This window comes from Rhamphochromis longiceps, linkage group LG8 (assembly GCF_057381845.1).
Source record: "Rhamphochromis longiceps isolate RC_006_pf linkage group LG8, R_longiceps_female_GT1.1, whole genome shotgun sequence".
In the NCBI taxonomy this organism is placed as follows: domain Eukaryota; kingdom Metazoa; phylum Chordata; class Actinopteri; order Cichliformes; family Cichlidae; genus Rhamphochromis; species Rhamphochromis longiceps.
In genome coordinates, this window is record NC_140564.1 from 26,774,944 (window position 1) to 26,791,302 (window position 16,359).

General features: G+C 41.7%; 1 protein-coding gene across 1 annotated transcript in view; it reads left to right on the plus strand.

Annotated features, from left to right (window-relative positions):
* Positions 1–16,359, plus strand: part of pgs1 (phosphatidylglycerophosphate synthase 1) — a 49,602-nt gene that overhangs the window by 25,831 nt on the left and 7,412 nt on the right. Inside the window, exons 3-10 of the mRNA XM_085416805.1 lie at positions 240–317; positions 5,140–5,239; positions 5,328–5,517; positions 8,436–8,614; positions 12,327–12,526; positions 13,807–14,098; positions 15,270–15,418; positions 15,517–15,637. Coding sequence (XP_085272931.1) covers positions 240–317; positions 5,140–5,239; positions 5,328–5,517; positions 8,436–8,614; positions 12,327–12,526; positions 13,807–14,098; positions 15,270–15,418; positions 15,517–15,636 — 1,308 coding nt within the window. The 3' untranslated portion in view covers position 15,637. The remainder of the gene's footprint in view (positions 1–239; positions 318–5,139; positions 5,240–5,327; positions 5,518–8,435; positions 8,615–12,326; positions 12,527–13,806; positions 14,099–15,269; positions 15,419–15,516; positions 15,638–16,359) is intronic.

Consider the following 16,359-nt stretch of genomic DNA (forward strand, 5'->3'; position numbering starts at 1 on the left):
TATTTTTTTTTTCCACCATAAACACTGTTTCCTTTTCTTATTTGTCAGTCTCATGATTGCACTACAACTGCTTTCTTTCCTTGTGCCCCAGGCCAGGTGCCTGCATGTGGCTACAGGAAATGTAACTCCCGTGAATACGTTATCATTTCCTAGTATCAGCTCCCGCCCACATAGACTTACACTCACATTCACTGTTGGGATTCCTTATTTGTATTTTTTTTTCTCTCCTTTTACCGTAGGCTCGCATCAAGACTGCACAGAGGCGGGTGGTGATGGCCTCCCTCTATCTGGGAACCGGTCAGCTGGAGCAGGAGCTGGTGAGAAAAGTGGCATTTACGCAAGCATGTGCGTGTGTGTCTCTATGTTTTCACAACACTAGAGAATTTAGTTCTGGGCAGGTGAGAACAATACCATTACTGGCCAGAGATGCCAGAAAGTATGAGTCAGACTTCTCTTCCAGGACGCCCACTGCGTGGTTTGTTCAGAATGAAAATGTACTCCAGACCAACTACAAGGAATGACCCCAAAATGCAAGGGTTTATGGGTATAAGGAGACCAGCATTGGCATGTGACAGCCTGCTGTGCTTCATGCTTGAAAAGCCTAGCATAACAACATTAACCCAAAGCAAACCACAGTCTGGAATGATGCTCGTATTCGGCGTTTTTTCATGTTTTTTCAATCTGGTACAAGCAGCAGTGGAGAGGGTGAAATACAGCAAAAAGGTACAGACAAGCCAGCATGCTTAATTACAGTTAAAAGCATTGGGATCAGCTGTGAGTGCTGCCAAACTCTGTAACCTCACAGGATGATGGATTACTAGAAATGTGAGTCAATACGATTTTATTTTCAAGCCTGGGTTTGCTTGAAATTGGACTCGATGAACTGAAGTGCATGCAGTGCAAAAATGTGAGTCTGTTCTTTGGTTTAGACAAAGGAATGCAAATATCAGGTGCAGTTTCAACGTAAAGCCTAGATACACCAACGCAGCCCTGATCCCAGGCTCGGCACAGACTAGATGGTATTCGGTCACACCTGGAGAGCATATTTACTTAAGTTGTGGTGTAGCCAGTGGGAACAATCTGATATTTGAGGGCAAGGCATGTTTATCTTGAACGTGCTATATGCAAAAGTTATGCAGCGTGCTTATAGTTGTAGATTTTAGGCTAGAGTATTTTGCTTCATGCATTTGCACTTGCAGATAAGCTTTCCCGTTATTCTTTTTGTTTATAGGAGGCATTAAAGAGTCAAGCATTGGACAAGAGGATGGCAAACTAGTAAACAGATATAAATAATACAGGGTCCCCTGTCATAGGGGAAAAAACGGGGCACAACTTAGGCAGACGACAACCACACACACACACAAGCAAAGAACATAGTGCCACACAGGCAGGTTTGAATCCAGAACCCTCTTACAGTCAATGCTAACAGCCAGACCAGTGCTGGTCTTCAGTATGATCCCCGCTCCACCAAACGTTACATTGTGCACAAAGCAGTCAGACAAGTACCGTTGGCCAAGCTGCCAGAACTCCCACATGGGGAAGCATGATTCATCACTACAGAGAACTTGTTTCCCAGTGGTTTGGTTGTGTTCAAGTAGCTTTAACCTACTAGTAAAATTAGCCCAGTATCCCCCAGATCCCATAGAATATGAATTAGTACAGTTTTAATGCAGAAAATCACATCTAGTGGTTTGGAAACCGACAGCAAACAAATCGATAAAGACGAATCTTGGTTATTTGTCCGAATATAGAGCTACGGTAGCCTACAGATAGATTACTCCATCAAAAATCAATGCGTGCCCCACCTGACACCCATCAGAATCTGCAGATTTATGTAATATGCAGTAATTTTATTATGTTTAATGAAGCAATGCGAGTTATAGGCCCCTCAAAGGACAGCAAATCCAGGTGTCGCAACCTAAAGCTAGAAGTTTCTGTTCAACACAGGTTTTTACGTTTTTTGCAGCCAACTTTGAGCATCAGTTTCATGGCATATATCAAAGTTTAAACAGCAGAAATAGAGCAATTTAATGTCTATGAAGTAGAGTAACAGAAGCAATCTTTAGTATCCTGAATATTTTATCTGTTTTCACAAGAGAAAACTTGAAAAAGTGCATTTTGGGTCACTGAATAACACTATGAGGGATAGCTGGTTGGTCAACACAACTGTTAACATATAAAAACTCTCCTTTTTTATTTTATTTCCTGGCCATGGTTTCCTCTGTGACAGAAGTCGATGTTAAAAATGCACATTTTGGATTAAGCTTAAGGAACCTTTAGCTCTTAAAAGTCTTCAAATCATAAAGATAAAATTTTTCCAGGTGTCATCAAATGCAGTAAAGCTTCTAGGTTTTTAATTTCCTCATGAGACCCCCCCCCCCCCCAATCTCTCTGCTGCCCCTCCTTTATCTGTCAGGTTGAATTGTTTCCTGTGCGAAACATGCACAAAACTTAAGGTTAACTTAAAAAACATAAAAGGAGCAACATCTCCTCCATGGTGTGTGTCTGCAGGCCTGGGCTAAGTGTGCCTGCTTAAGATTGACCGCAATAGAGGACTCTTTGTTTTTGTTTTTAAATCTACATTTAATAGTATTAGGCGTTTGAGGCAGTCTTGCAGAGAATGATAACAAAATGCTGGTTCTCAGCTTCACAGAAATAAACAGTTTTTTCCTTAGAGCTCCCACTCATTGTCAGATTTATGCCTCAAGGAACTTCCAGAGCTGGAAGTGTTGGTGGTCCCTAAAGAGCTCTCTACTGGAAAGGCGAAATGTTTTACTGGCATGTAAACAGACACTGCGGGGTGACGCATTGTGAATGTATTTGGGCACCAGATGCACAATTTAGCAGAAGTAAAACAGCGCTTGTTTCATATCAGTAGGGATCCAAATACCAAGCAGGCCACAAAAAAGACTTCGCTCGCCACCAGTGGCGTCCTCTGTCGAGCAGCCGTTTCCTCTTTGTGTGCCGGGGTGAGTCATTTTTTCCCACGCTCAGTAAGCGGACAATAAAACGGAGCTGATGTTTGATAAATACTGAGAATTAATCAATTGTCATTCACCCGTTTCCTTGTACTGTGTCTCCATCTTGGAACTTTCACTGGAAATGACATTAAAAAAAGGATGAGAACACAGGGAGGAGAAAAAAATAAGAGCTTTAAATGCCCTTCAAGATGACTAGAAAACTATTCCAGAAGAACACTTAAAGAAATTAAAGGAAAGCTTAACTAATAAAGTTCACATTGTTTTGAAGAATAAAGGTGGTCATACCAAATATTGTACAAACCTTTATTTATTTATTTTTGGCTTATATGCTTCCATGTATGTTTGGACGTTTCATTTTCATTTTGCACATTTCCCGTTATCCTAGAAAAAAAATAGAGAAATAAACTTTAATCTTTACTAATGATTAAACTCTTTTCTGTGCAGTTTTCTTACACTCACTCTAACCTATCATGCCAGATGTCCGCCCCTCTCAGAGCCTGGTTGTGCTGGAGGTTACTTCCTGTTAACAGGGAGTTTTTCCTTCCCACTCTCACTAAGTGCTTGCTCATAGTGGTTTTTGTTGTTGTTGTTTTTTTTCTTTTTTGCACAGCAAAGGTGTTTAGAATCACCTTCCAATGTCTTCACTCTGTAAGTAATCTGTCGTTATTGTGGCTGTATTTCCCTTTCTTTGTGGTAGCTGGTTTTTCCCATATCAAATACTCTCAGCATGAGAGAGATGATGAGAGGTTACGCTGTTTTGAGCCACATTAAAGCTTCCCTCATTTCTTAACATTGTTAAATAAAAGTTAAACTTTCGATTAGTGCCTGTCCTGCAGTGTTAACTTGAACCAGGGAAAAAATAATGTTGTAAATGGCACATAATGAATACCTTTTTCTTTTTCTTTTTTTCTGTGACTTTACAGTAGGTTAAAATATTTTCTGATGTTTCGAGAACTGCATAAAATGGCTGTTTTATATATTTAACCAGAAAATTTCCTTAACCTCCTGAGACCCAAACGCTTTCATGGCATGCATTTTTAATTTCTCTTCGCTATTTGGGCTGATTGGGACCTGATAAATGTAAAAACAAAGGATTATCTTTTTACCTTTATGTAGTTTCTGAGAAGAGGATATCAGGCCCTTGTAGAGCAAAATTTTGTATTGTGGTCAAGACAACCCAAAATGTGATGTCCACATATGTAGATGCCAGGTCCTAAGAGGTTAAATTTAAATCTTTTTCATGGGAGATCTGGGTAAGAAGGCACACCTTAAACATCTTATTTCATCTGTCAAACAGCTGCAAATCCAAAGATAATCCATTTACAATCAAAATGTGATTCAGTTTTATTTATATTGTACGGTAAAGACACTACAATAATACAGAGTAAACCCCAAGAATCAGACAGCCCCCTATGAGCAAGCACTTGGCAACAGTGGGAAGGAAAAACTTCCTTTTAACAGGAAGAAGTCTGCAGCAGGACCAGGCTCGGGGAGGAACAACCATCTGCTGTGATGGTTGGGGGTGAGGGGAGGGAAACGGGACAAAAGAGACACTGTGGTGAACCTGTTTATTATCATCACATCTTCTCAGGGAGGACTTTCCCACTATTCCCGTAATTTGTGTGAATACAGCGGCAGATGGGAAGCTTGCAAAATTCTGTAGGTGTTGAGTTAGATGGAAATGGGCTTATCGCTCTTAATCCCACACTTTAAGGGTAGTAGCTCGAGGCTTCGTCAGCGAATTACTGAAACGCACATTACTCAAGTCTCTGACTGAAGTGTCTGCCACAATAACCAAGTCACCCTGGAGAACAATTTTCTGTGCCTTACAGCATCTGTTCTAAACGTGTGGGTCACAGCACAATGCTTCTGTTGTAGTCAAAACTTTCCTGACACAGACAAATGTAGCAAGTGTGGAGAAATGCACACTCACTAAAGATTAGAAACCGTAAACCACCACTAAAAATAACAGTAATCAGAATCAACTACCGCATGCAACTGACACATGGCAGTCCCTAGGGAAGTCTGGGTTTTTTTGTGCAGCCCTCGATCACATGTTAAACTCTTTCTTAAAGGAATTACATGCTAAGTTGATGCAGAATTCTTTTAACTGGGGTTTGTGTGTGTGTGTGTTTGTTTGTTTTTGTTTTTTTTAAAGGTGGACTGTATGGAGGAAGCCCTCCAATGTTCCCAGGACAACAGCCAGTCTCCAGACCTGAAAGTCTCCATATTGCTTGACTACACACGCGGATCACGAGGTTGTTAGCGGTTTCCTGCACTTGGTTAGCACAGAACTCCCCGCTCATCATCCTGATTGTATTTGTGTGACTTGTGTTTCACGTGCAGGAAAGATTAACTCAAGGACCATGCTGCTACCTCTGCTGCAGCGCTTCACATCTCAGATGAGGGTATCTCTGTACCACACTCCAGATTTGAGGGGGCTGCTGCGCTTGCTAGTCCCCCAGCGCTTCAACGAGACCATCGGAGTCCAGCACATCAAAGTCTACCTGTTTGATGACAGCATCATCATCAGTGGGTATGTTGGTGCCAGTATGACCTTTTTCCACACTCCCTGTGTGTTTGTTTGAATTCAGAGTGAAGTTTAAAATAAAGTTGTCCCACCTCCAGGCAACTGTCTGTTTTCACAAGCTGCAGGTGCTTACTAGATTAGCTTAAAAATGTTTTCAGTGCTTGTTTTGACGTGCAGTATTCGGGGAAAACGGAGCTCAGTGGGAGCTGCTCCACAGCCAGTGGGCACAGTGCTGCTGTGGTTTCCAGTCCATTTCTCTTCAGAACATAAAATGGCATGCTGACCTTATTCTGCCAAATTGGTGAAAATATTACAGTTACTTTGATGATACCCTCAAAACGGTAATGCATTAGTGTGCAGGAGGAGCAGGGAGAGCAAGGGGTCCTGATGCCCTTTGTTCTAAAAAATCCAATGTTGTCCTCCTTTGTGCATCATTGTAAACACAGCCGTATAATGTTAACTAATGTATTAATATGCAGGGTTGCAATACTTTGGAATTTTTTTACTATTATTTTTCTTTCCTTTAGTTTAGTTTTTCTTAGTAAGTAAAAACTAGATTAAAAAACTAAAGTAGGGGTTTTAATACACATTTGGTGAGGTCAATAATAATATCAGAATCAGTGCTAGAGAACATACTTGCTGGGAGTTGACTCACAGTCATGACCTCCCAGTGTCTGCGCCAAAGCCTCCTCACACTAAATGTGTAACTACGGGCATATGTTAAAAGCAGACAATTTAATAAAAAAACATGTTTTTGTTTCAACTGAGTCATTTTTTTAAACCCCGGTTTAATTTTTAGTTTCCTTTTAGTTACCAACAGCAACTGTGACTGTTTGCCAATTATGACTGGAAAGCAAGACGTGTTGGTTTGGCGCACTGCCTGTCAGTGCCTTACTACCTTCACTTAAGTCATTCCAGGAAAATTAAGTCAGTTACATACTTTAGACAGATAGAATAACAATAACTGAACTTTGTTTTTGTTTGTTAAGACATTTCACACCGATCCTGTTAGTCTTTCAAGGATAAACAAGGCCCTTGCTCAACAGAGCGGAACCAGTTTTGTCTAAACATAACCACAGCAAAGAACAAATTTTAAATTGTATATTTAAGCACTTGGTTACTAGCAGCCTGTTTGCAAAAAAACTCAAAAAACCCATAATTGCTCCAATATTTTTTTTTTTTAAGCTGAATCAAGGAAAAAGCCAAAGATGAACAGAGGGTGACAGGTACTGACTTTTAAGCTCGTTACAATGGTACAAACTGAATTGTTGCCTTATATATTATACCTCCATGTATATTTTACTAAATCACTCTGCTGTTTTCCTATTAAAATATAAAGAAATGGGTGGTGGCCTAAAGCCTTTGCACAGTGCTGTATGTACAGTGCACTCATTTTTTGTTGTTGTTAAGTACAAAAATGAATCGTGTGTGTGGGTTAACACAGATGTCTTAGCTTTATAATCTGCTGCACCAGTTTAACGTTGGCTAAACAAGACAAGTAGCTGCATATGACAGGGCTCCTTTATAGCTACGTTTTGTTACCAAGGCTCATCTTTTGTCTGGGATGCACTCTGTCAGGATAAGTTTGTAATGTAGTCATGTTTCAGTACATGCAGATGCAACTTACGGCTGTGAAATGGAGAATCAACATCGCTGGGACTTTGGAAACATAACATTAAAACAAATAAAGGATACGCAAAGTGCCGTTCTTTACTTCCACCATGTAAACCGACTAAAACATATTTACAGCTGCGACTGTTGCGTTTTGTTACCACGCAGGTGAATCTTGATGCAGGTCTTTTTTTTTTTTTTCTTCTTTTTTTTTTTTTTTTAAATAATTTAAGTCGTTATAACCTGTTGATTTCAGACGCATTTCGAGGTGTTTGGCATTTATTTCTGATAGAAGTTTCTCACTTCTTTAAAACAAGAATCCTTGCCCCTTTGAAGATATTTCATGATGATGACCTTTGAAGATATTTCCACTTAAATCCTGAGGAATGTTTCCAAGTATTAGTCTCTGACGAGTCTTGAACCCGAGGGCCTGTCTCTTTCTAGGCACCTCATATTGATGGGATATAAGACGTTTTGGCAGTTTCATATATTTGAACCTGCCCTTCTCCTATCTCCTGTCTGTCGTGTGTGATCTTGTTCAGAGTCCCTAAAGTTTTACTGGAAATAGGAAGATGTGTTTCCCATTTCACAATAACTATGCAGAAAATTTCCAATAAATTTATGGAGGACGTTGGCACTGCGCCAGTGTTGGTGCATTAAAGAAGTCGTGACATGCTTTGTGTTCATTCTAACACGCGGTCTGTTCATTTCCTCCTTGGCAGCAAAGCATGTTCCACAAGATGCTCCTGCAGGTTAAGTTGGGCCCACGAAAAACTTTTACTGAAGATTAACGACATGTTGGGCTGTCACAGTTAATCCTGTGTTAATAACTCATAAAGCCGCACCGGTAATGTTGCATCCTTTAATCAGAACCGGGAGATGTTGTGAATAAGCAGCTGTGTGACTCAGCTCAACTTACAAACCGTTGGCTAAAGGCATGGGTGGAGAGGGCTAAAATGGCTTTGTGATTGGCTGCTCCAAAGCCTGGTACAGAATAATCGAGGATTATTTTGAATTGGGTATCATATGAAATGAATTGGATCCCCCGTTAAGGCTGTGTCTGCCACCTCTTTTTAAAAAAGTTAAAGCTAAGAAGAATACGCAGCTTTAGAGGCTTTTGTCTCAGTTTCCTTTCGTGAGTACATGATAATTGATATGTTGATTTCACTTGAATGGCACCACCCTTCCTCTTGAATAAACACAGTTTCAGAAAAATATTCATATGACGACATTTCAATAAGATCCCCCACCCCTGCACTAGCTTCCTTATTCCTCCTTCTCTACTCTTACTTTTCCCGGATCTTGTGTTTCAGGGCCAACCTGAGCGACTCGTACTTCACCAACAGACAGGACCGGTACGTGCTGCTGGAGAACTGCAGGGAGGTTGCCGACTTCTTCTCCGACCTGGTGGAGGCCGTGGGAGACGTCTCCCTGCAGCTCCAGCCCGACGACTCGGTGACCATGCTCGAGGACATGGTGCACCCGTACAAAGGTAGAAACCGAACACTCCTGTATCCCTGGCCTGTGCACAGAGACAGATGTTTACCCTCAGCATGTTTTGACAGCATGTGACACTCCATGCTCACTTGCAGCCTGTTTTCAACTCCAGGAGTTTGCTAATGGAGCTTGAAAGCTTAGACAAGCCAGATGCAGGCCAGGGAGGAGAGCTCTGTGAGAGTACAGTGAGGAAGATGTAGAGCGAGCTCTTGCGGTTGGCTAGCCATGGAGCCGGATGTGAAACTGTCAGGGTTTTGTCCACACGCACACGCACACATATTTGTACAGTGTGTCCGTAACTGGAGTGCAGGCTGCCAGGATGTTCGTTTGAGGGATGAATGACATCATGTCTGCAGGACTGGACCGCCATGGAAACGAACACCAGGAATAGAGTTGTGATGTCACAGTGTTGCTGGAAGAAGATATGAAATGGGAACTGATACACACACATAATTAATTCACAAACATGCACGTGCGCGCGCACACACACACAGACACTGGAGAAATTCTAGTGAAAGACATTTGTGAAGATGACTGATGAGATTTGTTATTGATCGTAAGAATGGCGTTAAAAGAAAAAGTGCGTTTGTCTGCAGGCAGAAGGTGATAACTGATGATTTAAAGACTGTTTAAAGGCTCACGTCATGCAGGTTGCTCACCTGTAGGGTCATCTGTCCTAACACAAGGATGAGCAACATGCATTTGGTGTTATCAGAGGAATGGCACAAACAGACTGCAGGAGCTTTCCAGCTAATGTGTTCACACGAGTGTGGTTGTTGATATAAGGAACTCCAAAAAGGGGGCCTATTACATTAATTTCCTGCTCCATAATTTTATCCTTGTACTAGAGTAACTTTGCATGATTCACAGTTCAAAATACTCACACTGAGTGCTGCCCCTCAGTTCATCCTCTATCTGAAACAAGCTCTCTTCTGATTGGCTGCCCATAAATGGTTTTAAATAGCAGGTTCTTCTTCAGTGACAGCTGTGTGCCTGTGACTTTTAGCAACTTTTTCTGCGAGGTGCAGCCATACATCCATCCTTTTTCTATCTGCCTCAGGGGAGTAGCAGCCTAAGCAAAGACCTCGAGACCTCCTCCAGCTCATCCAGGGGAACTCAGAGGAGTTCCCAGGCCAGCCGACAGGCATAACCTCTCCAATATGTCCCAGGTCTACCCTGGGGCCTTCCGGGGACATGCTTAGGACACCTTGTCCAAGAGGCATCTCAGTCAGATCCTCAAGCCTCCTTAAATGGCTCCTTTACTCTGAGTACCTCCCAAATATATACATAAATAAATAAATAAATGTATAAACTAAATTAAATATGCAAATTCTCTGATATAAACAATCTCCCTGTAAAATAATAAAAATGATCATACAAATAGTACAATTAAAAAAAAAATAGTATAAAACCGTAAGAACAATGTGAACATGGTCAAAATGGATCATTAAAAAAGCTCAGGTTTTGCAGTGTTATGGTTGCAGTGCAAGCTTTTAGAGAGGAAGTGCAAAGCTTCAATGTTTGGACACGTTGTGTCATTTTGCTCTGTGAACTGGCCACGATCTCAGTCCTCCCCTGATGTCCTAAAATGGAATGCAGCCCTCAAAATTAAAAAAGTGTCAGCGTTAAGCTAACGACTCTGTAGGCAAGAGACTGAAATGAGTGCTGTGATTTAACTCAGTTTTAATGAAATCCATTTCAGTGTCTCATATCAGAGAGCTGGAAAGATGTAGGCGAGTTTAAATGTTCTTTTAGGTGGATGTCGGTTTGGAGCTCCATGCCTGTGCTGTAAATTTAATGCAGGAAACCTAAATGGTATAAAAGATGGACTTTCGAGTGCGAAAAGTGAAGTGACTTAAATTTGAATTTTTTTTTTTTAAATGATCACTGGGTGGCGATCATTTTGGTTGCAGAAAGGTTTTACAGGAAAACAACGCTCGGCCCCAATCTTGGCAAACAGAGATCGTCACAAACCGATGGGTGATGTCTCCAATGTTTTGTGCCGTTCATGACTGTGAATCCATTTTAAAAGGTTGGGATTGCTGATAATGTGGCGTAGCTGGAAGCTCTGCCCACTCGATTTTGAATACTTAGCATGAATATAGCCATCATTTTTAACTCCTTCCGCACTGTTTATTTAAACCAGGGGCCAGAATTGGCCTGGCAAAAACAACAGATGTGTTTTTTAGATTGTGTCCACTAGGGTTGTTCAATATAACGATATATATCGTTATATTGTACTTGTTATATCGTTATATACTATATATTAGAACAGGCTTTTCCCCGAAGCACGCCGTGTAATAATTACTCACAAAGAAAACTGTGGCCTTTACAACTTATGTCTAAAAGTGTATCGTTTCATGCATCGGTTAAAACACTCGACTCCAGCTACCCGTCATGTAGCTGGAGTCACTTCCCGCAAGACGAGCTGCCCGAGATTCACAGAATTGACAGAAAATGTTACATTTTTGTGATTTATATCGTTATCGGACGATAGAATTCTTATATCGGGATATGAGATTTTGGTCATGTCACACAGCCCTAGTGTCCACAGTAAAATATATAAATAAATAAAATAGCAGCTTTTCTCTGAGTTAACAAAAAGTTTCTAAATTTATAATTCAGTCTGGGCAATGAGCTGACAGAACCTTTTCTCTAATTTTAAATATTTATTATTTACAATTTAAGCCTAAAGAGTCGTGCTGACAGATTTCTTTCATTAATTACAGCAGCACTTCTTTATCGTGCAGAAAAACTGAGATGCACTCCTGAAATTTAAGGAGCTTAGAAAGAAAGTGACTGGACATTTCACCTATCCTTTGAGAAGCTTCTTCAGTTCTAAAACCAAATGCGGGAGAATCCCAGGTATTTAATCCCTAGTGGGAGTTTTTATGACCCTCTATTAATCATGTGCCTCACGACATGAGCCAAGGTGTGACAAAAAGCGTGGGCTGTTATTAGCAGAGGTTTCAGCTGAAACCATTGTGAGGCCTTGCTTCACCCTATCAAGTGACCTATTGAGATCACCTGACGTGAGTGGGGGTTGAGGCGCCTGGGAAGGGATCTTAAAAGTATGTGGCAGAGAGTTGTTGTCGTAAGCCACCTCATCTGTTCAAAGATGGTCGTTCACAGTGGACATAGATGGCTTTTACTCCTTTCTTTAATCCATCTGTGGGACAACTCCCACTCGGGCTTAAATACAAAGAAGCTTCTCGGATATGAGGTGAAACATCTTCATGAAACGTTTAAAAAGTCCACTCGCTTTCTTTCTAAGCTTCTTAGACTGTCATGACCTGGATAACTGAGAACCTACACAGACATACTCATGATATCGCACTTCTTTTTCTTGCATTGAGGATTCGCAGGGATTAAATGTGCAGTTAAACTACTTTACATTGACAGAAAAGGGATTTTCACCTTTCTGGCCCACTTAAAGACAAAGCTGTATGTGACCCATGATGTAAAGTGAGTTTGATATCCCTGATCCAACCTTAAGCATTTTTTAAATGTTATTCGTGAAAAATTGTCATTCAGAAAGGTTGTTGCTGTATCACAGTGTCACTGTATAACTGACTCTATTCCCCTACAACATGAGTACCACGACCACATGACCGAGAACACTGTGACCCAGAGATCAGGCTGACCCGTCTCCCACTTGCAGTCCTCTAGCTCCACACTCACTCCTACTGTATCTCTATGGCAACTAGGCAACCGGCAAGACTTCTCGGCAGTGGCGAGGAAGCGGATTATGGAGGTTGTAAACTCGGCCCATATTAGGCAGCGGCTTCTGAACCAGTCGGAGGACTCTGAGGATGAGGGGATGAGCGAGGTGGAGGAGGACACCTGGGTGTTCCCGCTGGTGCAGATGAAACCTCTTGGCATCAGAGTGGACGAGCAGGTCACACAGGTGAGCCTCAACACCGCATCTGATCTGTACATCTGTAGTTAAAATGAACTTTTTGCCTTTTACGGTTTCAATTCTTCAGGAATTGAAGCCATTTTTGGTTATCGCGTGGTCTGAAATAAAATAAATAAATGCAGATTTCTGTCATTGTAATTACCTGACTCATTGCTTGTTTCTGTAAACGGTGATTATATTTAGACACCACCCAAAGGGCCATTGTGAGCGTGGATGAACCCTTCACTCATTACATGTTTTGTGCAGATGACTAATAAAATGATACATGACTACTAAACCATAAATCAAGGATAATTATTTGTTTCATAGTCACATATTCTGGGAATAAATATAATGAAATGATTGCTAGCGCAATATACTGTAATTTAGCCATCAATAAATTTAAGTAATAATTAAGTCAGAGCTGAACAATAAGGAAACTCTTATCAGGTTCCTGACATTATGAATCCATTACCAGCAATAAAAATGAATTTCATTCTACGAATAATTAGAGAAATCATTGTCTGTCAGCCCGATACACTTCAGGCGTAATGGGTGTATTGATGGAAAGCTGAGAAAGTGCAGTGTTGAATTTGAGGTTGTTTGGATGAGCGGTTTGCATATTTTCAGTACAAAGTTTTTATGGTAGGTTATAAAATAAAATATGCACTACTGTGCAAAAGTCTCGAGCCACTCCTCATGTCGTGATATCTTTATTGCCAGAAGTATTCACTCATCCATCCAAATCATTGAATTCAGCTGTTCCAGTCACTTTCATGGCCACAGGTGTATGAAGTCAAGCACGTAGGCATGAAGGCTGCTTCTACAAACGTTCATGAAGAGTTGGTCTCTCTCAGGAGCTCAGTGAATTCCAACGTGGCGCTGTGATTTTGTGGGAACAGTTGGATGGCGCCTTCCTGTTCCAACATGACTGCGCACCAGTGCACCAACCAAAGGTCATTAAAGAAATGGATCAGTGAGTTTGTGCAGGCCAGTCAACTTCTTCCACACCAGAGTCCTGAACTCACCCTGGCAGAACACCTTTCAGGGACTGCGAGGCAACGTCAGTGTCAGACCTCTTAAACTCCTAAACTTTGTGGAAAGCCTTCCCTGAAGAATTGACTCTGTTAGTTAACTATTGTATTATTATTGTTTGTAGAGTAAACAAGAAAGGAAATGACAAGATAACCAGGTTTTCGTCTCATTAACAGACTGTCTATGTAGTCAGCTGAATAAAATAAAGGAAAATTGGGGTTTTCTTCACTTCCTTTCTCTCGTCATCCCTCCAGCGTCTGCTGACCGATGCCGGACCCGAGTCTACTGTGTTTCTCACATCGGGTTACTTCAATCTGACCCGGGCGTACATGCGGCTGGTGCTCAAGGCTGGAGCCAGTTACCGTATCCTCACCGCCTCCCCCGAGGTCAATGGGTTCTTTGGGGCCAAGGGCATCGCTGGAGCAATCCCTGCAGCGTACACTCACATCGCCAGGCAGTTTTACAAACAGGTGTGCCAGGGGGGCCAGCAGGAGAGGGTACACCTGCATGAGTACCACCGACCAGAGTGGACCTTCCACGCTAAAGGTGAGCGACACTAAACTACATATACTTTATACAGTAATGTGCGAACGTCTTAAGCCAAAGAACCTAATTGGTTCTTTGCCAAATTGTTTGTTCTTGGTTGCCTTTTTATGTTTGAATGATTCATAAGTCAGTATTAAGTGACTTAACTTAATTCCTGGGATAACAAAAGGCTTTCAGGAGCCTGGAGAACTGTTGCTCAAGAGCACTTTAAAAATCCCAAGAAAGTCTGGCTCCTTGGAAGAAACATTTCAAGAAATGAGGGTGGATCGAGATTTGTGGACAGTAATGTAGCTTCCCCCAAACTCAGCTGTTCCCAGGAATCTGTAACTAGATGATCCAGCCATTCACACACACACATCTGCTAAGTAGTGCTTGAGTGACGCAATATTAGAATTTCAAATCATTATTATTATTTGTTTTTAGATGGGCTGTACATCAATGCAGGCCCTATTTATCTGTTAAATCCATGAAACCTGATTCATTCCGGTGCTGAAATTGGACAGGAACTGCAGTTGAAGGGTTAGCCTCACTTTTATTAGTCCCGAAAAAGGAGCAAACTTAACATCCTGAAGAGATCCTTCCACTTTTTTTTCATTGTTATAAAAGGACAGATCAAGTGCATCTCAAATGTTTGATTGCATTATGAGAACATGCCAGAGTTTGGACTTCATTCAGCCTGTTTTTCTCCTTTTATTTTCCACTAATATGTCCAAAATAAATGTATTTATCCCTTGACAAATGGAAACAACTGTTCAGTATGATTGCAATTTTTTTTCTTTTCCCCCCTCACATGCAAAAAAAATACTCGCGGATCAACATCTGATGAGATTTTGCGAGTTGAGCCAGGACTGGACGTCTAGATGAGCTGTATTTGTCTCAATGAAAATAATAAAACACATTACTCTCGCTGTTCTGCCTCCTCTGCTGTTCTTCTTGTGGTCGCAGCGGTATGTAGCGTGAGAGACGAGGACTTGTACAGTCACTGTGTTGTAGCCTCGGGACGAGGATGCACACTCACTCTCTCTCATATTTTAGGGTTTTGGATCTGCTCTGGGGATTTCTGCATGTGCTTCCTTTTAGTTGTGGTTTAGGCCGGCAGAAATCTCTGCTGGAAACGGCTCTCTGAAGCATTACCTCCTCGCTGGCTCACTCCTTTTCTCCTCTCTCACAGGTCTGTGGTATTACCTCCAGGGGCAGGATCGGCCTTGCCTCACTCTAATTGGCTCCCCTAATTTCGGTTACCGCTCGGTTCACCGTGACCTGGAGGCCCAGATTGCCATAGTAACGGAGAATGAGGAGCTGCAGAGCCAGCTGCAGGAGGTCGGCTCTTTATTTTCCACAAACCACAGCCAGACATGATGATGAATGAATGTGTAAGTCTGCGTAACTGAACGAACACCTGCGTTTTAAACTCCCAGGAGCAGGAGATGTTGTACCGGCGCTCCGCTGAAGTGTCCACCTCTACGTTCGAGCGGCCCGACCGCCACGTTAAACTGTGGGTGAAACTGGTCACGCCACTCATCAAGAACTTTTTCTGAGGTGCAGCCACACACGTGCACAACTCACTACACATGAAAACTCATTAAAATTTAGTTTTGAGTTCATTATAAGGATGATTTCACTTTATTGCAGCTTATTTTCATTTTTGTGGGAGACAAAAAAAAAGAGTCCAATTTGGCTGTGAGAGAACAGGGTAGAGCAAAATATAAATAATAAAAATTTATTGTGGGTGTTAGTCAATATCAAGGAGAGTACTCATGAAAACACATGTTGCTGTCCTTGAAGCCCTTTGTGGGCCAAAAGAAAGTAAGAAAAGGGGCTATTGTGCTCCACAACACTCTTTTAGGATTGACTATTTTTAGGCCTCTCCAAAAGGTTTTTGTAATATGTCACAAAAATCTGCTGTATTAGAGTCATACGGCTAATTACTTTGGGGTTTCTCACTACTCTCTATAAACTTGTTTGCTGTTTTTTGCTGGTGGAGGCCAAAAATGGAGCTAAAAGAGAGAGAATACTGGACTTAAATTCAGCATTTATAGAGGAAGTTGGCTCCGAAGGAAGGAAGGAAGATGATGTTGAAGACTTGGAAATAAACCTCTGTAAATGTTAGAGCTTCAAGCAGATCACTTGATGCGTGATGCTCCACTTCTGGCCTGCGTGACAAATTAACCCTGTCACAGGTTAATGTCACAGGTTGCTTCCTGATCCCTGACCACAGACCTGTAATGTCAGGCCTGAGACCTCTCACTGAGCCTGCAGAG